Here is a 23,198-nt window from a genome sequence, read left to right as displayed (position 1 = left end):
GCGGGGAAGCGACCAATCCAGCACGATAAGAAACGCAGCAGCCTGTAGAACGATGTGCGCGCAGCACCTCCTCCCGCCGCGTCGTAACTCTCGGCGCCACCGCTGTTGTCTGGTTGGTCTCCGGCGTAATCCCCGCTCCCCACTTGCATTGCTAGCATGAGGATCGTCCGCCGTAAGAGTAGACAAGACCTATAACAACTTCACTACAGCCAGTCGTATAGCCTATCGGTGGCACAGAACCTTGAGTACTGGGTTAAGGAGCTCGCCATCGACGGTCCCAGGTTCGATTCCTACCGCTCGCACGAGTGTTCCTTTGTCAGTGTCCCTTCTTCTCTTTCATCATGCAACCTCATCGTCGCGAATAGCCTAAATAGGCAGAAAAGCGACGAGAGTCAGGACTAGACACTAAGAGTATTATTACATGTTAATAGCATACGATTGCCCAGCAGTTCTATATTCATGAGTTCTACATTTGGAACCGAAACCGGGACCCTTTGATACAGACCAAGAGCATCATATCAGGCTGCGAGGCAAAGGGCCTTAGGTTTAATTCCTTGTTAAGACGTACTTGACTTAGTTCCTGTTGTCACTTGTGGAACGTATGAAAGATATAGTTATCAACAAATCATCTCGTCTGGTACTTCTGATGGACGTCTACTTCACTTCATTCCAGCTCTTTCCAGGTTGACGTGGACCAATTACATGGCCACCTCCTTCACCTGATCTGACAACCTCGATTTTCACTTTTGGGGATTTAGTCATAGGCCTGGAAATCTGTTACTGAGGATATCCCGGACTTTGGTGACGTAGTAAGGTGATGCGCCATGTTGTTGGGAGTGGACGCGGCCAGAACACACACCGATATCGCTCTTGACCTGTGAAAGCAGTCACTTTTAATGGAACTGCCAGTGGCGCTTGCACTAGCGGAATTGGGTACTATTCCACAACGCTAGTCAAACTTGCAAAATGACACCACAGTCAGTTCTGTAACGTTTCCGAATAAATTTTCATGCACTTACAAAGTTGTAAAGTCCTTTTTGGACCACTTTGTATATTTATATATGTCGCTACATGGTTGAAAACACTGGCGACAACCGAGTACAATGACGGTAATAACAAACTGGTATTGCACTATGATAAGTGCTTGAATGGGTATGGCGAATATGCAGAGATGTCGAGTATCATAATTTATTGCATACATCATTCGTCATTTGCGTTATACACCAAAACGTTCCTTTTTTTCTGGATGACCCTCGTATATTATATATACAGGGTGACTGGTAATTAGATGTATTCCCTGAAAGGGGTTAAGGTAGAGACAATTTGCAATAAATTTGAACTACAGCGCCTAGAATAACGTAGGGTGGAAAACGGCATGCTTCTGCGCTCTCTGGCCGGTTCCACTCGAAAATGATCCGTTAGAGGCGCTGGTGTTGACCCCGCTGCTTGGTGTTCGACTGCTTATAATAGAAGTAAATGTAGTTTTCGCTGCAACGTCTGATTCTTTTACATGAAGCATTTCTATGAATGTGATAATTGCTATGATATTTGGTACAGTGGTCGTGAAGATATTAACGAACATTCTAGACAGTCGACCACGTCCTGTTATCGTCATACTTTCGTTAATAATACGGGAGAAAAAATACGCATGGAATGCTCTTGGCAACTAAATTTTTGTGTACGAATTAGGTTCATTATTATTATCATCAACATCATTTCATTTAAAGATATACACACTGAAGCATTTGTATTTTTGATATTTACTGTCTCTTTTCTTCCGCTTTAAACTAATCGCGGCGATGATGATAATGATGATTGCATGAAACGACAAGGGGAACCCCACAAAACTTTCTTAGTGCCATCGACATGAGTGTAAGGCAACTTTCAAACCAATGGGACAAATGACACGGGATGTTCACACTGTCACACTAGTGACACACACTTCCAGACTGTAAAATAGCATTCATTGCACATGAGGGTCCAAACAGCAAACGACACGTTCATATGTCGTATTTGCGTGCTACTTGTTACTTCGGTCGGAAAGCTCCTTAAAGGAAGGGTGCTGAGACCGAAGCGACGTGCTACAGGGGGAGTTCCCAACTAAGTGACAAGCGACATGGTGCCTTCAGCCTATTAGCAAGCGTTGCTTCCGAACAACAGATAGGCGACACGATAAACCGCACATTACAAGAACAGATCTAGGCGACGCGATAAGCCACACGTGTCGTTCTGTCGCTTCTGCGTCGCTCAAACTGGGCCATTTCCTCAATAGCTTGCAACATGTTGCCGTGGTTTGTAGTTCGCGCATACGCGATGCAATGAGTGTCTTGCTTTAGCGAGATTGCGCACCAAAGCGACAAGCGGCACGCGACACTTATCGCTTGAGGATTTCACCAACCGAACGCTGGCCTGTGCTTCCGTCATGCCGCTACGATGTGAAATGTTGCTCTTGATTGGCTTCTTTCCAAGCAACATGTGTCACTTCGGTATGAAAGTTGCCTTGGACCGAATGACCCGTGTCGCTTTGGTGTGAAATCCTCGTATCGTTTGTCGCGTGTCGCTTTGGTGTAAAATCTCCTTGAGGAAACTGTGCAGTCAGAGCTTTTGTCCCTACGGTTCGAAAGGCTGCATTGATTTCCGACTGCTCGCTTTCAAGCGACATTTGTATTTTGTCGCCTCGGTATGAAATATCTCTCAGGATACTATTTATATTCTAATAACATAGAAAAATAAACTAATACACAGTCCAAGACCTGACGTCCGGAATCACATTGCGATGTTTCTTCTTGTGTTACGCATGCTATTTATTTATTAATTTTATTTTACTTTTCTTTCCAAATTAATGCCATTTCGTGACTGCAAATCACTCCACAAATATAACTGTTTCCATCAATTCACTTACCGCCTTTCTAGAGAAACAAATCTACACAATATATTCCAAAAACTAACTAAGCCGCATTACTTTCATAACAAAATTAGCACCTGGGTCGATCGCACTGCCATCTACTTGTCATCGTCTCGGGGAACCAGTTTCTTGGGTCGTTTTCCACACTACGTTATTCAAGGCGCTGTAATTTGAACATATGATACCCCGTCCGAAAATTAGTAGTTTTGGAGATAATCGAATTTCTATTGTTTTTTGTTTTTTAAAAAAATGACAATTTTCCACATAAAAAGATGAATTGAGAAAAAAATTGCTCATTGTAAGGAACTTATTTCAGCGTTTTCTGATAGCTAGTAAACAAAAAAAAAAGTTTTTCCCAAATAACAATCACATGTAAGTAACGGGTGGGTAAGGCGTCAAATCCATCGGGGGATCGAGCTGGGCAGTCATCATGCTGATAAATCATGTCACGTCTTGTAGCTAAAGGCACATCCTCCAACAACATTGCCATCCCGTTCCTCAAAAAATGTTCATGAGTGATGCCATTTAAGATCTGGGGCAGGAAAAATGGCTCGAACAAATGATTGTTGATGACGCCCATCCATACTTCTGCCTGGCCGTGCGACAGTGTCTGGATGAAAATTACCCAAAGAAATGTATTGGCCGAGGCGGCCCGATTCCCTGGCCGACTCGATCCCCAGATTTGTTACTTAAGACTTATACATTTGGAGCCATATGACAAGACACTGGTAAACTCGCAAGGAGAGCTCAGGGAGAGGATCTTATCAGCTGGTCAACACATCAAGGACACCATCACATCACGAGTTAAGAGATCAAATGTCCGTAAAAACCTGCGTGCCTGCATTCGTAACGGAGGTGCCCACTTTGAGCAAGACGTGTAATGTTCTTTAATTGTATTGTTCATTGATTCCTTTCACATGAAGACGAATGAAGTATTATTTCTTGTACAGTGTCTCTCAAAAGTTTTAGGACAACGACATTTTAAACTAGGCAACCCAATTTACATAAGCCGTTGGTGGGTTGCGTGCAGAGTTAGGCTCAATTTCAGGGTTGCCACATGCACAACAGATATTTATAAAATATGCGAAAGAAATATAAACAAGTATTATTGTATAAAATTATTAAAAATATCACTATTATATCGCAAATGACAAAATTCTTTCTGAAAGAAAAAGAATAGGTTTTCTAGTATTTCATCGCTGATGAGTCTACAGTAAGGTAAAGAGGTGAGAGGAAACGAAAGGTTACAAAGGAGAGGAGAAAGAGAAAGCGAAAGGAGAAGAGGAAAACTAGAGGAGAGAAGAAAGAGAGGATAGGCGAGGAGAGGAGATGTAGTGAGGAGAATGGAAAAAGATTCGAGGAGAGATGAGGAAAAAGAACAAAGAAGAGAAAAGAGAAGGAAAACGAGACGAGAGGAGATGAGGAGACGAGAGAGGGAAGTGAAGAGTAGAGTAAAGGAGAGAAAGGAGAAGAACGAAAAAGAGAGAATAGTGCAGTGGAGTCGGAAATCTAAGACAGGAAAGTAGATAAGAGGAGTGGAGAAGAGTGGGATGGAGATAAGATGCGAGAAAAGTAGGGAAGGCGATATGAGATAAAAGCATAACAGAAAGAGGGGAGAGAAGAAAGAGAAGGAACTGGAGAGAAGAGGTAGTTGCAGAAAATATCCTCTGAGCGTCAAGAATGGATGCTTTGATCAAATTATCGACATGAAACATTCAATAACATTTTGAAATGTATTGGAGAATATATTAGATCGGTGCGAAATGCCTTTTGGCTGAGTTCAGAGCAAGTTAAAATATTTCATGTAAGATCTTTGATTTTACCTGCGATTACACCACTAAAAAAAATGAACGTAATTTTTAATAACACTGGGGAACAAAAAAAAGATTTTATTTTGTGGCATAAAGTTTAATAACAGTTTCAACACACAAAACAGCTGTGATTACCAATTGTATGATTGGTTCAGTTGAATTGACTCCAGTTATAAAAATAAACACACCATGGAAAATGTAGGAGGTAAAATTAATCTATGCTTTTCTCGGTAATATCAAAATTTGATAATGGACTGAAATTTCTATTAAGAAACTTATTTATTTATTTGTAAATTGTTGCTAGGCAACTTATGAAGCATTGCTAGGCAATATATCGGACACTCAACAAAGCTTAAGGAAGAATACCAAAACATAAAAATGGTTTTAGAAAAGAAATGAATATGCTGAACATAAGTGGCTCGTGTGTGTGGATTTGAAGATGTTGAATTTTTTACTAGGACAGCAAAGTGGGTACGCAAAATATCCCTGTTTCCTATGTTTGTGGAATAGTCGTGTTAGAGAAAAGCATTGGACGATAAAAGTTTGGCCCCCAAGGGAAAATATTAGTGGGAAAAACTAATATCATTCATGAACCGCTGATAGATAGGGACAAAATCATCCTTCCGCCTCTGCATATTAAACTTGGGTTGATAAAACAGTTTGTCAACGCCTTAGATACAAGTGGTGATTGTTTCAAATATATATGCCACACTTTTCCAGGACTAAGTATTGAAAAATTGAAGGCAGGAATCTTTGACGGACCACCACAAATTTGTACACTTATAAATGATGCCAATTTTACAACTTACATGTCTTACATCGAATCTGAGGCCTGGCTGAGCTTTGTGTCCGTCGTCAAAAACTTTTTGGGAATCACAGAGCAGAAAACTACCGCGATATAGTTGGAATTATGTTGAAAAATTTTGAGAAATTGGGAGCTAATATGAGTGTGAAGATACATTTTCTACATAGCCACATTGACAGATTCCCTGAGAACCTTTGTGATTTTAGTGAAGAACAGGGAGAAAGGCTCCATCAGGATATAAGGATAATGGAAGAAAGGTACCAGGGACGGTGGGATCGACACATGATGGCCGACTACTTTTGGAGCTTACAGAGGGATTGTCCTAAAAAGCAATACAGCAGGAAATTGTATAGAAAATGTTTCACATAGTTTGTTACTTCATTGTGTACATATTTTCTTAATTATTATGATCATAGGCCTATATAAATTTATTTTTATAATAATGATTGTAATCACAAAAAGAAATATTAAATTGTTGTTGGAAGTTCATTTATATGTATGTCTGATGTTTCCGCCATTTTGGTTTAGTTGCATTTATTTCATAAATTAGAGCCAATTCAGGAAAAATATTATTATATCATTATTCAGCAGCATGAAATTGCCCTAAATTAGCTCTCAAACACTGTGCCGCAATTTCACTGTTCCCCAGTGTAATTATTCAATTTTTCTCCACTTCTCGGTTTGTTGAAATGGAGATTTTGTAATTCAATATTTCGCCTCCCCCATCGTTAATTCCAAACTGAATCATTCCGCTTCACACGGCGTGGACAATGAACACAATGGGATATGTCTAAAACTTACGAAAATTTTCTGCCACCGGAAGGGTTTGAACCTACGACCATCAGATTGACAATCCTGAACGATAGCCACTACCCTACAAGCTTTCGCTCCTTAAGCCAGGTAGAAGGAGCTGACCAATGTGAAATCTAGATGTAACTCTCCTGCATGTAACTTGCAAACAAGTATTGTTTGTAACAAAGAAAACGAAAGTAGTACGACTCGGCGAAAACATTTAATGGAGAATTGCACATGGTGAGAACTTTTCATTCGATATTTGCGGAGGTATCCTTGCATTGAACCCGAGTGGGAAAAGGGGTAAAATTAGCATGTCCTGAATTGCCACACATATAAATAGTTATTTCATTAATATTTGTCAATGTCTTGGAAGCAGTACACAATTATCGTTAGAGTATCATAATCCATGATCTTATATATAAAAATATCCCGTTGAACGTGTGTCAATTCATTTATTTGTTTATTTTTTTTATAAATTCCATATGCAGAACAATGTAGCCACTATATACTGCTGTTACAAATAATGTTACCATGCTCTTGTTTAATGGAAGGGATTTTCTTTTAAGGAACATCTAGTATGGAGGATCGAAAGTGGGACCGCAATGCTTTCAAGAACTCTACCCAATACACTACGCCCTTTGTTTCTCTTGGAGCTACAGTTCCTAATTATTCTGTCGCCTCAATATTGTAAACGTCATCTGCAAAAAAGAAGTTAAATACTCAGATATAGCTCTGTACTTCTAGAATTACTTTATTCACATGCATTTGAAATTTAACTCTGAATTTCTTTCTTGGTATTAGTATACTGAGTTTCCGATGCAACAGCTGCATTGAGAAGAGCTTCACTTGTAATCAGTGGGTTACAGACACTCGTATCTAAGCTTGTGAATATATTTTATTTGTAATTTTATAACGGTTTCATGAACATCTACGAAATAGTTCATTATAACTTGGAATATGGTGAATAGATATGAAATGTCTTGAAATTAATTTTCGACCACTAGATTTTGGCAAGGGAATTATGTGTGATCCATTTCCAGTCATTCATTGCTTAAACAAACGTTTTAAAACTATGTGGAATTTTCATTCTGGGATAAGTTTCTTTACTTGCTACATGTATGCGAACTACACTCTGTCCCACTTATCTCTGGAGCAGGTGAACGAAGACAAGTATCTAAGCAGCGATGAACACGTGAGAGGAATGGGATTGCGTGGACGGAGGAAACCCACTTCAGTTACCAGCCTTCCCAGCAGCGTGCACTGATTCGCTCTGTCCACTCGATCCCCTCTCTCCACTTCTCTTCCACTATGCGCGGCTTTGCTCCAGAGATGCTGGGACAGAATACAGTTAATTGTTTCTCAAAAGGTATCATCTATCTGTGCATGCCACACATTTAATTCTTACTCACATGGAAAAAAAATGTCAATTTGTATTCACAGTTACAAACTATTTTGGCCTTGATGAGAAGTTTAGTGTAAGTAGGCATTTTGTTTATAATTTTGAAATTGAGGTCGTCTAAGGTTGAAATCCTCATATTTAGGGCTTGAACTCGTCACCTAAGAGGTTGAAGATCGTCCTCTACTTTGTGCGTGACCTTCTTTATTTTTCTATTCATTATTCATCCTCATCGTCACGATTAGCCAAAGGTAAAATAAGAAAAGTCCTCCTCCGTGACCGTGCGGTCTAAGGAGCTGTGCTTTGGACTCCGACTGCAGGACGGCATGGATTCGAGTCCACCTACGCTCACTCTCTAGGTTCTCGGCCTGTGTATGGGACCGGTAGCAACCCACCATTGTGAAGAAATTGGGGAGCTACGAGTGTGTAGCGTAACCCGGTCTCGGAAATCTCCTATGGGGTATGTTCCTGGGTAAACAAAAAATAATCGATCAGACAATTCGATTATCGAAGGCGATAAAATAACCTCCGGTTGACCAAGTTGCCAATATAAATAAATGGAATACAGATTGTCTTCGAGCTTACATTGTTAAAAAGAAGCGGATACACGTATTACTATCCCAATAATTATTCAATACGGTTTTTTGGAATTATCACTTAAACTATTGCATGTTGAGCTGGTGCCTACCTACCCGCTTCTGATGAAATCTACCATTCTTCAGATTCTCTTTAAAATTCGACTCTGGTCACTTGTAACGTGCTGGGTGCAGACACTGTGCATCGAAGGCCAGTGTTTTGCGATAAGAAGCGGCCTTGAATAGCGTGAGTGAGTCACTTTGATCGCGAGCAAGCTAGACTACCAAGCTTGTCTGCCTTTGAAAACCAAGTCATTTGTTTCACGGTTTCTTGCGCAAAAGTCTTCAAGCTGCAATATTGGGTGGTTTTAGTTTTATAATCATTGATCCAAGGCTACCAGACGTCCGATTCACCGATTTAGTCAGGACAGTGAGTTACTTTCAATCCCTGTCCCGACTTTTTCGAACTGCAATATGATGCGAAAATGTCTCTTTATTATTGTTTTTTTTGTTAACTCACAATTAGACATGATCTTTATTTTATGAATAATTCTAAGTACGCAACATTTAATTTATAAATATATTATTTTCTAAACACAGAATTATCATGACTTTTTAATGGGGCTCGCACTATTTGAACTATTTTGTAATATCTGTCTGTCTGTCTGTCTGTCTCTCTCTCTCTGTCTATACATATATATATATATACATATATATATATATATATATATATATATATATATAATTGGGTCTGGCCCCTCCCTCAAATAAATCCTGCGTACGGACCTGGTCTACGTCAATGACAGAAATGCAAGCAATAATCTTATTTATTTTTAACCCAATTAAAGGAAACTGTAAGCATTTAAAAGAAATAAGAAAGAGCATAACTGTTGCTTTTCCTTAGAAATTGTTGTTCTTCGAGGAAGAAAAATTAGAAGGATTTAGTCCAGCACCTTAACACAGTGTCCCACGAGTCTCCCTTGACTCATACTGTCAAATGTGAGATGATTTTATGAATAAAATTTTCCGCCTGTTTACGTATAACGTTGCGCAGATTTGGTAGTTCGCACACGGTGTAATTATTTCGTGTTACCTTACGCAACAGCAAATACATTTCATAAGACTGTTCTGGACACAAGACTTGCATCAGTAAACAAGCATCTTGTCTGTTGCAGTATCACAGGAAAAGAACATCGTCCTGTAATGTTCAAGCCTCTAGATATTTTCCATTAATAATGTCTAATCACAATAATAAGTTAGAAGAAATAACTTGCATTTTCACAACTACCAATATTCTCGTTTTTAATCACTTCGAAAATTATTTCTCGAAGATATCGGTTATACTACAAGAAAGCAAATGAAAATTAAAGTAAAAGTTCAACTACACGTATACCAAACGACATTTACAATATTGGAGGGACAGAATACGTAAAAACAATTGTTGTTTCATTCGAAGGTAAAGGCGTGGTGTAGTGGTTCTGCTACCTGGTTTAAGGAGCTAAAGCTTGTAGGGTAGTGGCTCCCGTTCAAGATTGTCAATCTGATGGTCGTAGGTTCAAACCCTTCCGGTGGCAGAAAATTTTCGTAAGTTTTAGACATATCCCATTGTGTTCATTGTCCACGCCGTGTGAAACGCAATGATTCCGTTTGGAATTAACGATGGTGGGAGGGGAAATATTGTATTACAAAATCTCCATTTCAACGAACCGAGAAGTGGACAAAAATTGAATAATTATTATAAATATTAAAAATTACGTTCATTTTTTTAGTGGTGTAATCGCAGGTAAAATCAAAGATCTTACATGAAAGATTTTAACTTGCTCTGAACTCAGCCAAAAGGCATTTCGCACCGATCTAATATATTCTCCAATACATTTCAAAATGTTATTGAATGTTTCATGTCGATAATTTGACCAATGCATCCATTCTTGACGCTCAGAGGATATTTTCTGCAACTACCTCTTCTCTCCAGTTCCTTCTCCTTCTTCTCTCCCCTCTTTCTGTTATGCTTTTATCTCATATCGCCTTCCCTACTTTTCTCGCATCTTATCTCCATCCCACTCTTCTCCACTCCTCTTATCTACTTTCTGTCTTAGATTTCCGACTCCACTGCACTATTCTCTCTTTTTCGTTCTTCTCCTTTCTCTCCTTTACTCTACTCTTCACTTCCCTCTCTCGTCTCCTCATCTCCTCTCGTCTCGTTTTCCTTCTCTTTTCTCTTCTTTGTTCTTTTTCCTCATCTCTCCTCGAATCTTTTTCCATTCTCCTCACTACATCTCCTCTCCTCGCCTATCCTCTCTTTCTTCTCTCCTCTAGTTTTCCTCTTCTCCTTTCGCTTTCTCTTTCTCCTCTCCTTTGTAACCTTTCGTTTCCTCTCACCTCTTTACCTTACTGTAGACTCATCAGCGATGAAATACTAGAAAACCTATTCTTTTTCTTTCAGAAAGAATTTTGTCATTTGCGATATAATAGTGATATTTTTAATAATTTTATACAATAATACTTGTTTATATTTCTTTCGCATATTTTATAAATATCTATTGTGCATGTGGCAACCCTGAAATTGAGCCTAACTCTGCACGCAACCCACCAACGGCTTATGTAAATTGGGTTGCCTAGTTTAAAATGTCGTTGTCCTAAAACTTTTGAGAGACACTGTACACAAATGTGAATGTTAGCAACATTTGTACCTTGTTGGATAGCAGATGTCACAAGGAAGTAATTTACGTAATTTGTACGCTTCGTGTCATACCATTTTTGTTATTAATACGTTGCCAAGTAAACTAAGGTTGCATTTTTTTATCATCACTTGTAAGTTTAGACCCACCCGTTACTTACATGTGATTGTTATTTGGGAAAAACTTTTTTTCAACGAACCACTTATTTGTTAGCTATCAGAAAACGCTGAAATAAGTTCCATACAATGAGCAGTTTTTTCTCAATTCATCTTTTTATGTGGAAAATTGTCATTATTTAAAAAAAAAAACAATAGAAATTCGATTATCTCGAAAACTACTAATTTTCGGACGGGGTATCATATGTTCAAATTTATTGCAAATTGTCTCTACCTTAACCCCTTTCGGGGATTACGTCTAATTACCAGTCACCCTGTATATATATATAATATTGTGCATTTTAATAGGTCTTGCCACCGGGAAGGTCACTGTGATTTGTAAGGGAGGGGGTTGCGCTAGGAAATTAGTATCAGCGGCGTGGGAGAGAGGAGAGGGGGTGACGCAAGGCAGAGAGGGGGGAAGTTGAAAGTTATAATGGCTTCATGTAGCGCCCTTATTAATTTGTCGCAGCGCGGAGCAGTTTAGAGAGACATGAGAAGCGTTTACAAGCAGCCAGCCGTAATCTTGACGTCATTAGGCTGGAGAAATGCCCCGAGCTTATTACATGTACGCATGGGTTGCATATATCACGGGAGATGTTAAAAATTCAATGCGAATAATGAAGGGGCTCTGGAGGGAGGGAACTTTTGGGGAAACTAAAAATTAGTCACCCATAAGTGCTTGGGTTTTCCCAGCCCTGGTTTTATTATTAAAACCGCCAGTGAGTTAATGTTTGGAGTTGTTTCTTTTTATCTTGTCGGTCCGAACTTCGCAAAAACTTGTAGATGTGTTTTTCCGAAGTGAAAGGAAATGTTAAATCTGATGCAGTGTCTGCTGTTTCCCAGGTTCAAGTCCCGGCCAGGATAAATGTGTTATGTCAAAAAAAAAACAAAAAAACGTTCTTATCAATTTTGCGAAACAACTTTTTCTTAGTATTGGGGCCTTCCCGATGGCGCAGTGGTAGCGTCGTCGCCTTGTAATCAAGGGTTCCCTGGTTCGATTCCCGGTGGAGGCACATAGTGGTTCGGATCCCACTTTAAACTGTAGGTCCAGTCCCGATTAGCCTTACTGTGCATAAAGTGGACTTAAAACAACAAATCAATCCAATCCAAATCTTAGTATTGTGTAGTCCTACAAATACCACATTGGTCTTGTTTTGACGCTCTTTGCAGTTGTGTATAAAAATCATAATCATTGTCAGTTCACATTGCGAAACCGATTCTATACAGATTTTTATTAAACGGAGTAAAGATGTACGTGAAACGTGGCAACACCGCACACAACCATGTCGTTCAAACTGCGTGCTGTGTTGCCACGTTTCACGTACATCTTTACTCCGTTTAATAAAAATCTGTATAAAATCTGTTTCGCAATGAGATTTTACAATGATTATGATTTTTATAAACAACTGCAAAGAGATTCAAAACCAGATAAATATTGTATTTGTAGGACTACACAATACTAAGAAAATGTTGTTTTGCAAAATTGATAAGAACTGTTTTTTGACAAATTTTAAAAATCTCAAAATTAAAAATTGTGTTTAAAACCTATCTGCATGCACAGTACTAAAAGTTCACCACGATCGGCCCACCCGTTTTTTTTTATTTATAGAATTTCAAAGAGAGCGATCGTTTTCAAAACTCCAAAAAAACGTGCCTTTTTTGTTCTCACAACGATAAAAAATAGATGGTACACTCAAGAAAAAAACGGTTACCATAAATTAACGCAGAATTGAGTAAGCACAATTCTGACGTAATTCGTTTTTATGTAGGTCTATTTGTTAATTTTTAATTGGAGTCCAAACTAGAGTGTTTGTAATTTTTAATCCGACAGTGACAGGAGAGCATCTTAAACCATCTTTCACGGTGAGCTTTACAATTACCGCTGAATATTATATTCTTGTATATGTTAGATTCGAAATGAATTACAGGTTTCATAAACAGTAGGATAATACGTGTCGATTTAATATTATAATATTGATATATACTGTACGTTTTATTCCTTCCTCTTTTGCAGTATCCTATGAGAGTTCAGTGATGGAGTATGTTTGGAAATCGAAAGACGGAACTTTGAAAACATCACCAAGTTTGTCTACGTTGAATGCATACCTCATACGGAATCAAACTACCAACTGTGAAAAGCCAAGCTGGCGAGGTGAGTGCGCGAGTTATGCTTCTCTTCTTTTCTAGTTAAGACATGTTTCTTCCAGTGTAAATGGCCTCAAATGAAAAGCGATCTAAGATCTCATAATTGAAGTTTTACTGTATGAAAATTTCTGCAAAATCATTTTCGCCGAACTAACATCATTCCTTTTTTCCCACCAAGAGATAGTTCACCTTGCGTATAGAATTCAGCTCAAGTTACATCACATTGTACTGTAATATGAGCTGAATAAAGTACTTTGGATTCTTCTTGAGCAGTGCAAATGTAGGCCAATAGATGTCGCGAGGTTCTGCCTCCTACAGGTGCGTTTCACCTACGTCACAAACTGTTGCATGGTGGCTTCGAGCAGCCATGATTGAGGCCAGTTCTTGTAAGCATAAGAAATTCAAGCGGGTGGGCGGGGGATACCAACACAGATATTCGTGACTTAAAGCAAACGTTCAGTTGGTGCAGATGTAACGAACGGTGTGGTGGATATTTCTTTGCAAACGACAAATAAAATTGGCCGCAAACATGGCGGCTGTGCGCATCCTGACGTCACATGAAACTCACCTATAAAGTGAGCTAAGATTTTGTCACAAAGCCCACTTGAAGTAAACAGAATAGCAGCAAGGTAGACTTTTCCCTGTAGTTTCCTAGTTGGCTGCTGTTTTCTCTTATTGGTGCGAATGTACGTAAATTTACATTGATGGAGACAAAACTAAACTTTCCGATGATTGTCATAGTTTCGACTGAGGAAGTTAATTCTGAATTCCCATTCATTAATTTTTTTAAAAAATAAAAATCAGTGGTAATACAGAACTGCAGGGTGTCCGGAAAGTCACGCAACTAAGACTTTGAACGTTCGTAACATTTGTACAAAAAGCGATAGACATGAACCGTGCAGTCTATGTGGATGATTTTTAAATAATAAACAAGAACATGATTCTCTATATGAACGTTCAGTATGGGAGAAAAGTTACTAAGGTGTAAGAAAAAGTTTTTGTACGAAGTAAAAACAAAGAAGGATAGAATACAGGTGTGGTGTCGCTTGCAAAACTTTTCCATGTGTATCGATCGTCTCTGTGGGTATTTATCTAATTGTTGCAAGAACGATAAAGTTTTATGCATTTTGTGCATTTATGGGGTTAATTATGACATTCATAAAACATTTTTTTTATTTCAAAATTACGAGGTGTGCTGGCAACATTGGTCGTGTCAGAGGTGCCCGACATCTGGTTATGTCATTCAATCAATGCCTGGATGATATAACAGATTTGAAATTTATCGTACAAAAGAGTTACTTAGGTTACTCTTATTAATCATTTTCTTGTTTAATATTTTAAAAAAATCCACATAGAGAAAGGAAATACCCAGTGCATGTCTCTATTGCTTTTTGTACAAATGTTACGTGCGTATGTACGAAGCCTCGGTTGCATGACTTTTCAGATACCCTGTACTTCTACACAAAAATTGCTAACGCTGTCACTTCGTAATTTAGGAGTCTGTGCCTCGATACTTAGTGGAGACTGGTTCGTATTTAACTTTAAATTGAAGGTCCAGTCCAGATTATATTGCATCAGATATAAATTGGACTTAAACATTGGCAGACACCTTATGGATAGGAAAAGTGGGATACATAACAGTTGATGTAAAGAGAACAGATTTTTCCGTACTTGTAATTGTCGTAGTGAGTACTCATGGGTTTTCTGTGTAAATGTGTACTCACATACACCGAAGTAGATTGTACACACTATCAATTTCCTGTATACCCACTTATAATATGCTGTGCTTTAACCCCCCCCCCCAAAAAAAATCTGGATCCGCCCATGAGTCTATTGAAAATAGAAGTTATTCGGTCACGGTATGAGTGCAATTGGTTGTTTGTTGTTTAAATTAAAATGTATTTGAATAACCATGCTTATTTACCCGTTATAATAGTAAGTGGAATCGAATTATTTTTCGTGTTGGGGAAGTGTATGGGAGAAACTTCAACACCAGTATTTTCAAATTGTCCACTAGGAGCGCTGCAGTAGAGATTTTCTCTTCAACCTTGCCCATATCAGTGACCTAATTACAAACTCGGAGCTCTTATTATCCAAATACCCATATCGCCACTGTTCATACACATCATCAGTTATAATCTTATTTATTAGCTTAAAATATTACACAACGCATATCTTCACTGAATTCTCTCTGCTATCAGGATTAGCAACTTAACTCATTTACCTCCGTGCGTTTATACCTTCCTATCTAACTCTGAAAAAAAAAACGTTTCCAATCTCATTGTCAGTGACGTCATTCGCCCTTCACCCTAGCCCCTCTCAGCGGACGCTCCGACCTTCTTTGTCCCAGCCCTCTGGCGGGGAGTAGGGAAATTACATTGCGGAATTCAACTAATGGAAGCGTGACACGCGCCCTACTGCAGCGCCAATGCGGAAACCCGAGACCCTAACAGAATTTCCCTTTGCCTTGTAGGCTGGATCCATCAGACGCGACTTGCGAGAATAAGATGCGAAAGACAAACCAAAAATAGGTTGGATCTGCGTTTAGGGCATGAGTTCTTCTTTTCAGCACGTGCTATATTCAATTCAATTCAATTCAATGGTCTTTATTCTTGGGCGAGGTTCAGCAAATGCTGATCTACCACCTAACCCGACAAAGAAAAATTTAGCAAAGTACCTAGGTACATTATTATAGATGAAGATTATAAGACACTACTTAAGTAAAATAACATAAAAGAAACTAAGAAAAACTACTACTACACAAAGAAAATCACAAAAAGAAAACAGATGACAAAATATATACAGTGCGTGTGTGCTAATAAATGAAAAGATAATAATATACATGTATTAACTTAGTTTCGGTCCAGTTTTTTCAATAATTCACAGGAAACAGTTTTTAATCATATGTGTCTTACTTTGCTTCTGATCATCAATCAGTGAATCATATACTGCCCTACGAAAGTGTTTGTAGTTCAGTTGTTTTATTTCGTTCGGGAGTGCATTCCAGATTTTAGGTGCCACGTAACTGAATGAAGAATCCGAAACAGAAGTTCTGCAGCGAGGTATATGGAGATTAGCGGCGCTTCTGGTGGAGTAAGAGTGCGTTTCACTCCTGGCTTTAAGCTTTACACTCAGATAGTCCGGGATGTTTTTATTTATAACATTGCAAGTAATGCAGGTCATGTGCAGTTCTCTCCGTTTTGCCATGTTGAGAATTTTGTGCTGATTAAGCACAGGGAGAACGTGTTCGTGATTTTTAAATCTGTAGACATACCTCATGCATGCATTTTGGACTTTCTGAATTTTGCCTGAGAGCCTTTTTGTGATTCTTGGCCCGTAAACAACATCGCAATAATCGAAAAGAGGATATATTAAAGATTGGACCAAATTTAATTTAATTTTGGGTGAAATAAAGTCAACAAGCGTGTAGAGGCTCTTTAGCACTGAATATCCTTTACCGCACTGTTTCAGTACATGTTCAGACCAGTCTAATTTTTGATCCATGGTCAAGCCCAAATTTCGTAGTGTCTGTCAGAATGTTGTGTTCTGCGTTTCAATTAATATTTTGCATTCGCTGAGATTTATTTGTTTCACGAGATTATTGTTTCCGATAATAGTAAATGTAGATTTATTTAAATTTAGAACTAAGCCATTTGATTCACACCAGTTACTTATATTTTTCAAGTCCTGATTTAATAGTGCAATCGCATTTTGTAAATTAAAAGTATCTGTCGATATATACAATTGCGTGTCATCGGCATAACAGTGCACATTACAATATTTCACTGACGTAATCAAGTCGGCAGCTGCTAACGTGAATAACAAAGGACCCAGGATTGAACCCTGAGGGACGCCAGCATCCACTAGCAGAGTCGACGACAGTTTATCTGTTAATACACGCTGTTGCCTTCCACGGAGATACGTCTCGAACCATTTGAGTGCTATTGGAGAGAATTTGTAATATTGTAGCTTTGCAAGAAGTAGTTTATGTGGTAGCGTGTCAAAAGCTTTGCTGATGTCAAGTAAAACTAACATTGTTACATGGGATTTGTCCATTGCATGGAAAATATCGTCGGTCACTTTCAGGAGAACAGTTTGCGTTCTATAGTGAGGACGAAAACCGGATTGTTGCGTAGGAAGAATGTTATAGTCGCCAATGTACTTACGAACTTGATCGTTTACTCTTTTCTCAATGATTTTTGAGAGTACCGGCAAAATACTAATGGGGCGAATGTCATTTACAGAGCTCGGGTTCTGTTTCTTAGGTATGGGAATGACCTTTGCCTCCTTCCAAGAATGCGGGAAACAGCCTGTGATGAGGGAATAATTAATTATATGCGTTAATGGCGGAAGGATTTGGGGAAGTGAGAGTTTTATCATTTTTACAGATATGCCGTCAACTCCGGCCGCATTTGATCCGATTTTGTACACGAATTTTCTGACAACGGATTCATCCACTTCACTAAAACTGAAATCAGCCGCACTCTCACTGAAACAGCCAGCGTAAAAACGGTCACACAGCTGAGAAACTTTCTCGTGGTTTATTTTCAAGTCGCGGCATACGTTCACAAAGTGATTATTTAGGACATTAGCATCATTTAATGTGGGAGGAAGTTCCCCGATTTTGTTTTTACCACTATACCCCCAATTCTGCATATGTGCCATATAGTACTTTGTTCCGTGGTGCAAAATATTGGCAGCGTGATCGCTTGAAAGCATTTTTTTTGTTTAATGAAAGCAAGAAGTTAAGTATACCTGCGTTAACAACATGACATGGAAATGTGGATTTACAGTCTGACGCTGTACTAAAATACGTATGGGTGTGGCAAATTCCAAAATAGGCTACTTGCTTAAACCGGTTAGGCTACATACATGCAAAGACATGCGAAAAATATTGTTTTCTGAAACTGTTTCAAGATTAGTAAACACTCCCCTTTTTGGAGTGGGAGGGGCTTCACGGCCAAAAGTCACCCTATTGCTGCGTCTGTATTCAGAAAATGTTCATGACATTCTTCCTGTTGTTGTTATTATTATTATGCCCACATGGGTGGTGGAGTGGTTACTGTAACGCGCTGTAAAGCCAGAGGTCCCAGGTTCGAACGCTAGACAAGGCAGGTGTCCCATCAAAAAACACACAAGTTTACATTATCATCCTCATCGTCACGATTAACCCGAGGGGTACAAAAGTGACGTAAAATAGGCGAAATATGAACAGAGAATTGTTATTATTAAGAATCAAAATAGAAAGCTAAAGCTCTTATCTTATCTTTGCATTGCCCAATATCATGAAGACGCGTTGGGAGGCATCACACATTCTGGACTTGGCCGTATTGGAGATGGTGTGATCAGTACCACGCTCTGTTCATGTTTATCCTCAGGGTAGCCCCAGGCACCCATTGATAAGAAGCTGGGTAATCCATAGAACTGCTTATTTTAGGACTTTAACGAAAGTTTTACTACCTTCACGCAGAATCGACCATGGTAGACTTTCACCGTTGCTGAAGTGTCAAAATAATAAGTAAGTTTAATACATGAAACAGCTTCGTCAAACGTGATGAAGTGGATAACTGAACTGTATAGGATGACATTATACACTTTATCTACCTAGGTTGAAGATAATTGTTAATTTAATTGTTAAAGGCGAAATCACATTCTCAATTTAAGTAGTAAATATGTGGAACACATTATGATGTTTGGTTGGCGTGCGTATTCTGCCCCTGCGCCCCCAGAACGAGTTGGTTGACGTTCAAACTGGCACCTGGCGGGAAAAGTGGCAAATGTGCTGCTGGGGAGCCTTTCGATTCGGATGACTTCGACGGGACAGGAAAGCAACGGGGAACAATGTAACGGTACGCTTATAAATTCAGACACAGCCATAACGTGAAATATTTATTCGGGATACGATTCGTCAACAACCTGGAGGGCGCCACTGTAGACCTTCGTACGTATTGCATTAAAATATCGATTTTGTTAGAATATCGACCTCTTATGATAACGCTTCACCATCACCACTGATAGAGGGTAGAGAAATGTCTTTCCTCAATGGGAATATACTGTTATTAAATATAAATTCTTTGGGGAAAAGTAAAAGCAGGCTCCTCATTTAATTATAACCTCTCTTAGCTAGTGGCGTGTCCAGGGAGTGTTACGGGTTCTTCATTCGAGTCGTACTGCTATATTCTATCATCTTCTCGGGATGTGACGTAACCTTTTAATCTGTGTCAGAGATTGGGCCTCCCTGTTGACACGTTGCTCCATGCAGTAACTTATATTACGATTAGAAAACCCGGTATCCGTTACCAATGTGCGAATTACGTTTTTTGCTTGGGGGTGGGGATGCTCACTCAGTGGCGTATTTGTGATTTATTTTTGGGTGTGCAAATTATATGTTAGCAGTCAGTAACTAAACTATTGCCTTGATGTTCTAAGTAGCTTAGAACATTGGTTCTAACCTTGGCCATTAGATCTTACGATAACATTTACACGTAATTTAGAAACAGTCATTAGCAAGTTCAAACTTAATGTCTACATAACCTATGTACCATGGCGTATGCTGAGTTCAATATATGGGCTATCTCACCAAACTGGAGTGTTAGAATTGGAAAAAGAATGTGCTGAAAGGGGGAAGGTTCTTTCTTCTTTAACGTTTTTTGATTCAAAAATGAAAGCAGTAATAATTACAGTTATAACTGTTATTATTATTGACCCATGCCTATAAATGTGGAAACCTCGGTCAAACGAAGGAATGAAATATATGTTTAACAGAATGAGTAAGTAACGAGGAAATACGAAAAAATAAGGTTAACATTAAACATTGTCAAAACAATACCGAATACAAAGACTAGGACTAGGTTTGAACCAGCTGTGTTGTTATAATAGTTTTAATGATTACATTTTTTGTCAAGTCAAATTGACATTTTAAATTATGGTTTCATTTTACTTGTTTATGCGTTGAAAGATAGTAGAAAAAAATTCAAATTTCAAAGAACGTGAACTTAAAATGTGAGCTCGCAAAACTTTCTTGTTTTAGCAACTTCATCTAAAATTCATTGGGCTTCTCAGACAGCCTGGCTAGCCTCGAATATACGCTCCTGCTGTCTACTTTGATACATGTAAAATACCAGCACTATGACATGAAACTTAGTGGAGAACAGTCTTCTATTGTCTTGGCTCGGTGAGGTTGGTCAGTTGCAGAATCGTGTCCTTTTCGGTAAATAAATATTCGATAATGATGTTTTTCAGTTGTGTATGTTACATAGTTAAGCTTATGCTTTCAGTTTCATTTTCTTTGAAGGGAATAAAAACATCACTGGCAGAAATAGAAATAATTATATTTTTGTGAGGGGTGGATCCCCAGCATCCCCCCCGTTAATTCGCACACTGCCCGTAACTGTAGCTTCAGCTTGTGTTCAACTGTGTCGATTTGCATCATGACAACAGTGAAATTTGCTTCACACTGACCAACAGACTACAAAAAGAGCGGGAAGAAGGAAGAAGAAGCAAAAACTAAAGATAAACTCGCGTGGAGCAGGATTACATCGACAGGACTAACTACAAGGTTCCGCTCGTCAACTTTTATTACATTTTACGCCCGAAGGACACGCCCTCTGTGACGTGCTTTATGGCGCATATGGGACACGACGTTGAGGACAAGTTTTATCTCTCCCGACTGTTGTGACGACGCATGCAAATTCTGGCAAGAAGAGGGAAGCGGTTCGCCCGTGGACCCCCGAATGGAAAAGGAAAATAATGCCACGATGATATTTTCCTCGAAGATGATAAAATACTGGCGAGTCTTGCAAATGGCATGTTTTTTCGGGGAACGGTTAACGGAACGTTTTGCTTTAAAAGTTTTTTCTCCTCCATGTTTCTACTGCAAATGTTCTGCATTTATGCCTGGGAAGTTCGGATGACCGCCCATACGTATGTGTTTCTCGAAGGCATAAAAGTTTGGCAACACAGCAGCTCCTTGTGCTGCCACCCAGCTGGAAACGTACGAGTTTCTAAGCAAAATCGGTGCATTCGACCCTTCTTTTTTTTTTTGTCCATTCTACTTCTCTTCTTTTGATTCCATGAATTTTGTCCTTATTCCTCTTTTATATCTGTTTTGTATTCGACTTTATTCTGATCTTTTACTTTTCTTCTGTTATCGAATTGAATCGTGAGGAATATGGGACGGGGATCTTGTTTTCCATTACTGCAGATAAGAGTAAACTAAGGTTTATGTCATATTATCAGTCATTTGTTCACATTATATATCCAGTATAACTACGTATAAAAAATGGGACGGTAAATATTTACTTATAGTAGTTTTAGAAGTGTGGCTATTATAAAGTCATATAAAATGATTAGAAACTGTCAGTAAATGGGATATATTGACAATATGTTTACGTGTCATCAAAACAAAAAAAGAGAAATTGATTGATTGATTCGGGTTATTTTACTTCACATTTCTGCCACTTTTGGCTAATCGCGAAGATGAGCATGAGTGATGATATGATGAAATTTATGAAGAGACACTCACAAAGAACAGTCAGGCTCGGATTCGAACCCGAGACCCCTGGCGTCGTGTCGCGCTGTGCTCCGCCACGGAGCCCGACGAAGAAAAGAGAGAAAATACGACATTAAAGAAACCATAGAGAGTGAGAGACAGCCAGACGAATAAATGAAGTGAGATACAAAGAAAGAAGGACCGACCTTCGTGGCAAGGTGGTTAGCACAGAGCGCTACGACGACAGGAATACCGGGTTCGAATCTCGCCCCGGATATGAGTTCCTTTTGAGTGTCCATTCATCAATTTCGTCATATCATCACTCATCCTCATATTTGCGATTAGCCAAGAGTGGCAGAAATGCGAAGTAAAATAACCCATATCAATCAATCAATCAATTTCTCTTTTTTGTTTTAACGACACGTAAACATGTTGTCAATATATATATCTTAAGATAGCGCTTCTTGGGTGCTATTGTTTCTGTATTTACCCAATTTGTTTGAAATAACTTTTATTAAATAGACATAACCTGTAGAGTCTGAAAACATGGAACCAATAAATTTCTGAAGCCCATTTCAGCAGTCCTGGGTTAGATTCTCAGGGTGAATGATTTTAGGTCGGGATCTTTCTAGTAATGTCCCTGCATGAAGCGGCTCTGGGATTTGCCCAGCCTCTAATAAATGAGTACTTCGAGGTAACCCTAGGAGCAAAGGCGGCCGGAGCGTAATCAGGGACGGCGCTACAGGGGGCTAGGTGGGCTGAAGCCCCCCAAAACTTGTCTCAGCCCCCCTAGATTTTTGTAATACGGTAGATGCATTTCGATCGAAAACTTAAAAAGTAGAAGTTTACATTTTCCATTATAAAACTTCCATTGGGACAAGTTCAATGTCCAAATACATTTTCTAGTTCGGTTAGATCGCAAGGTTACCTTATCTATGATGTGTTGTAAAATTAAATAGGGGAGAAGAGCTGCAGATATGCCTGGATAACGGTGACCACTGATCATTTATTTGATACTAAGTAATTGGCCAATAGAGTCGCCAAACTTGCTACGACTGTCTGGTAGGTGAATGTACTCAGTGACTGTGACATTGTTCTTTGGTTGTTGGCATATACAGTTTCGAAATAGGTCTAGCAGGTGTAACAAATGAATTTAAAATGAATGTGTAGGACGACGTTCAAAATCTAAAGAAGCGTTATGTATCTTTTCTGTTTGTTAGTTCCTCATTGAAGTCCAGACATTTGCACAAGTGTTATAGCGATGTTCTCTCATTGGTTTCGTCGTTATATCTATTCTTATCGCTGTAAATATTCGAGAGGGACAAATACGATGGTAAAGAATCAAAGAGTACACAAACTACCTGATTCTTAAATGCTAACATTAAAATTGGGCTCCCACCCCCGATAGTCTAGCCCCAAACCTGATATCAAGGGGTCCT

General features: G+C 39.0%; 1 protein-coding gene across 16 annotated transcripts in view; it reads left to right on the top strand.

Moving 5' to 3' along the window:
• The window catches only part of pHCl-1 (pH-sensitive chloride channel 1), a 655,929-nt gene that overhangs the window by 549,771 nt on the left and 82,960 nt on the right, over positions 1–23,198 (top strand). For all 16 annotated transcript variants that reach the window (XM_083128521.1, XM_083128534.1, XM_083128594.1 and 13 more), the window contains one exon: positions 13,138–13,275. In XM_083128521.1, the coding sequence (XP_082984647.1) occupies positions 13,138–13,275 (138 nt within the window). The remainder of the gene's footprint in view (positions 1–13,137; positions 13,276–23,198) is intronic.

The sequence above is a fragment of the Lepisma saccharinum genome, chromosome 1 (genome assembly GCF_977018435.1).
Source record: "Lepisma saccharinum chromosome 1, izLepSacc3.1, whole genome shotgun sequence".
Lineage (NCBI taxonomy): Eukaryota > Metazoa > Arthropoda > Insecta > Zygentoma > Lepismatidae > Lepisma > Lepisma saccharinum.
This window is presented reverse-complemented; position numbering and strand designations above follow the sequence as displayed.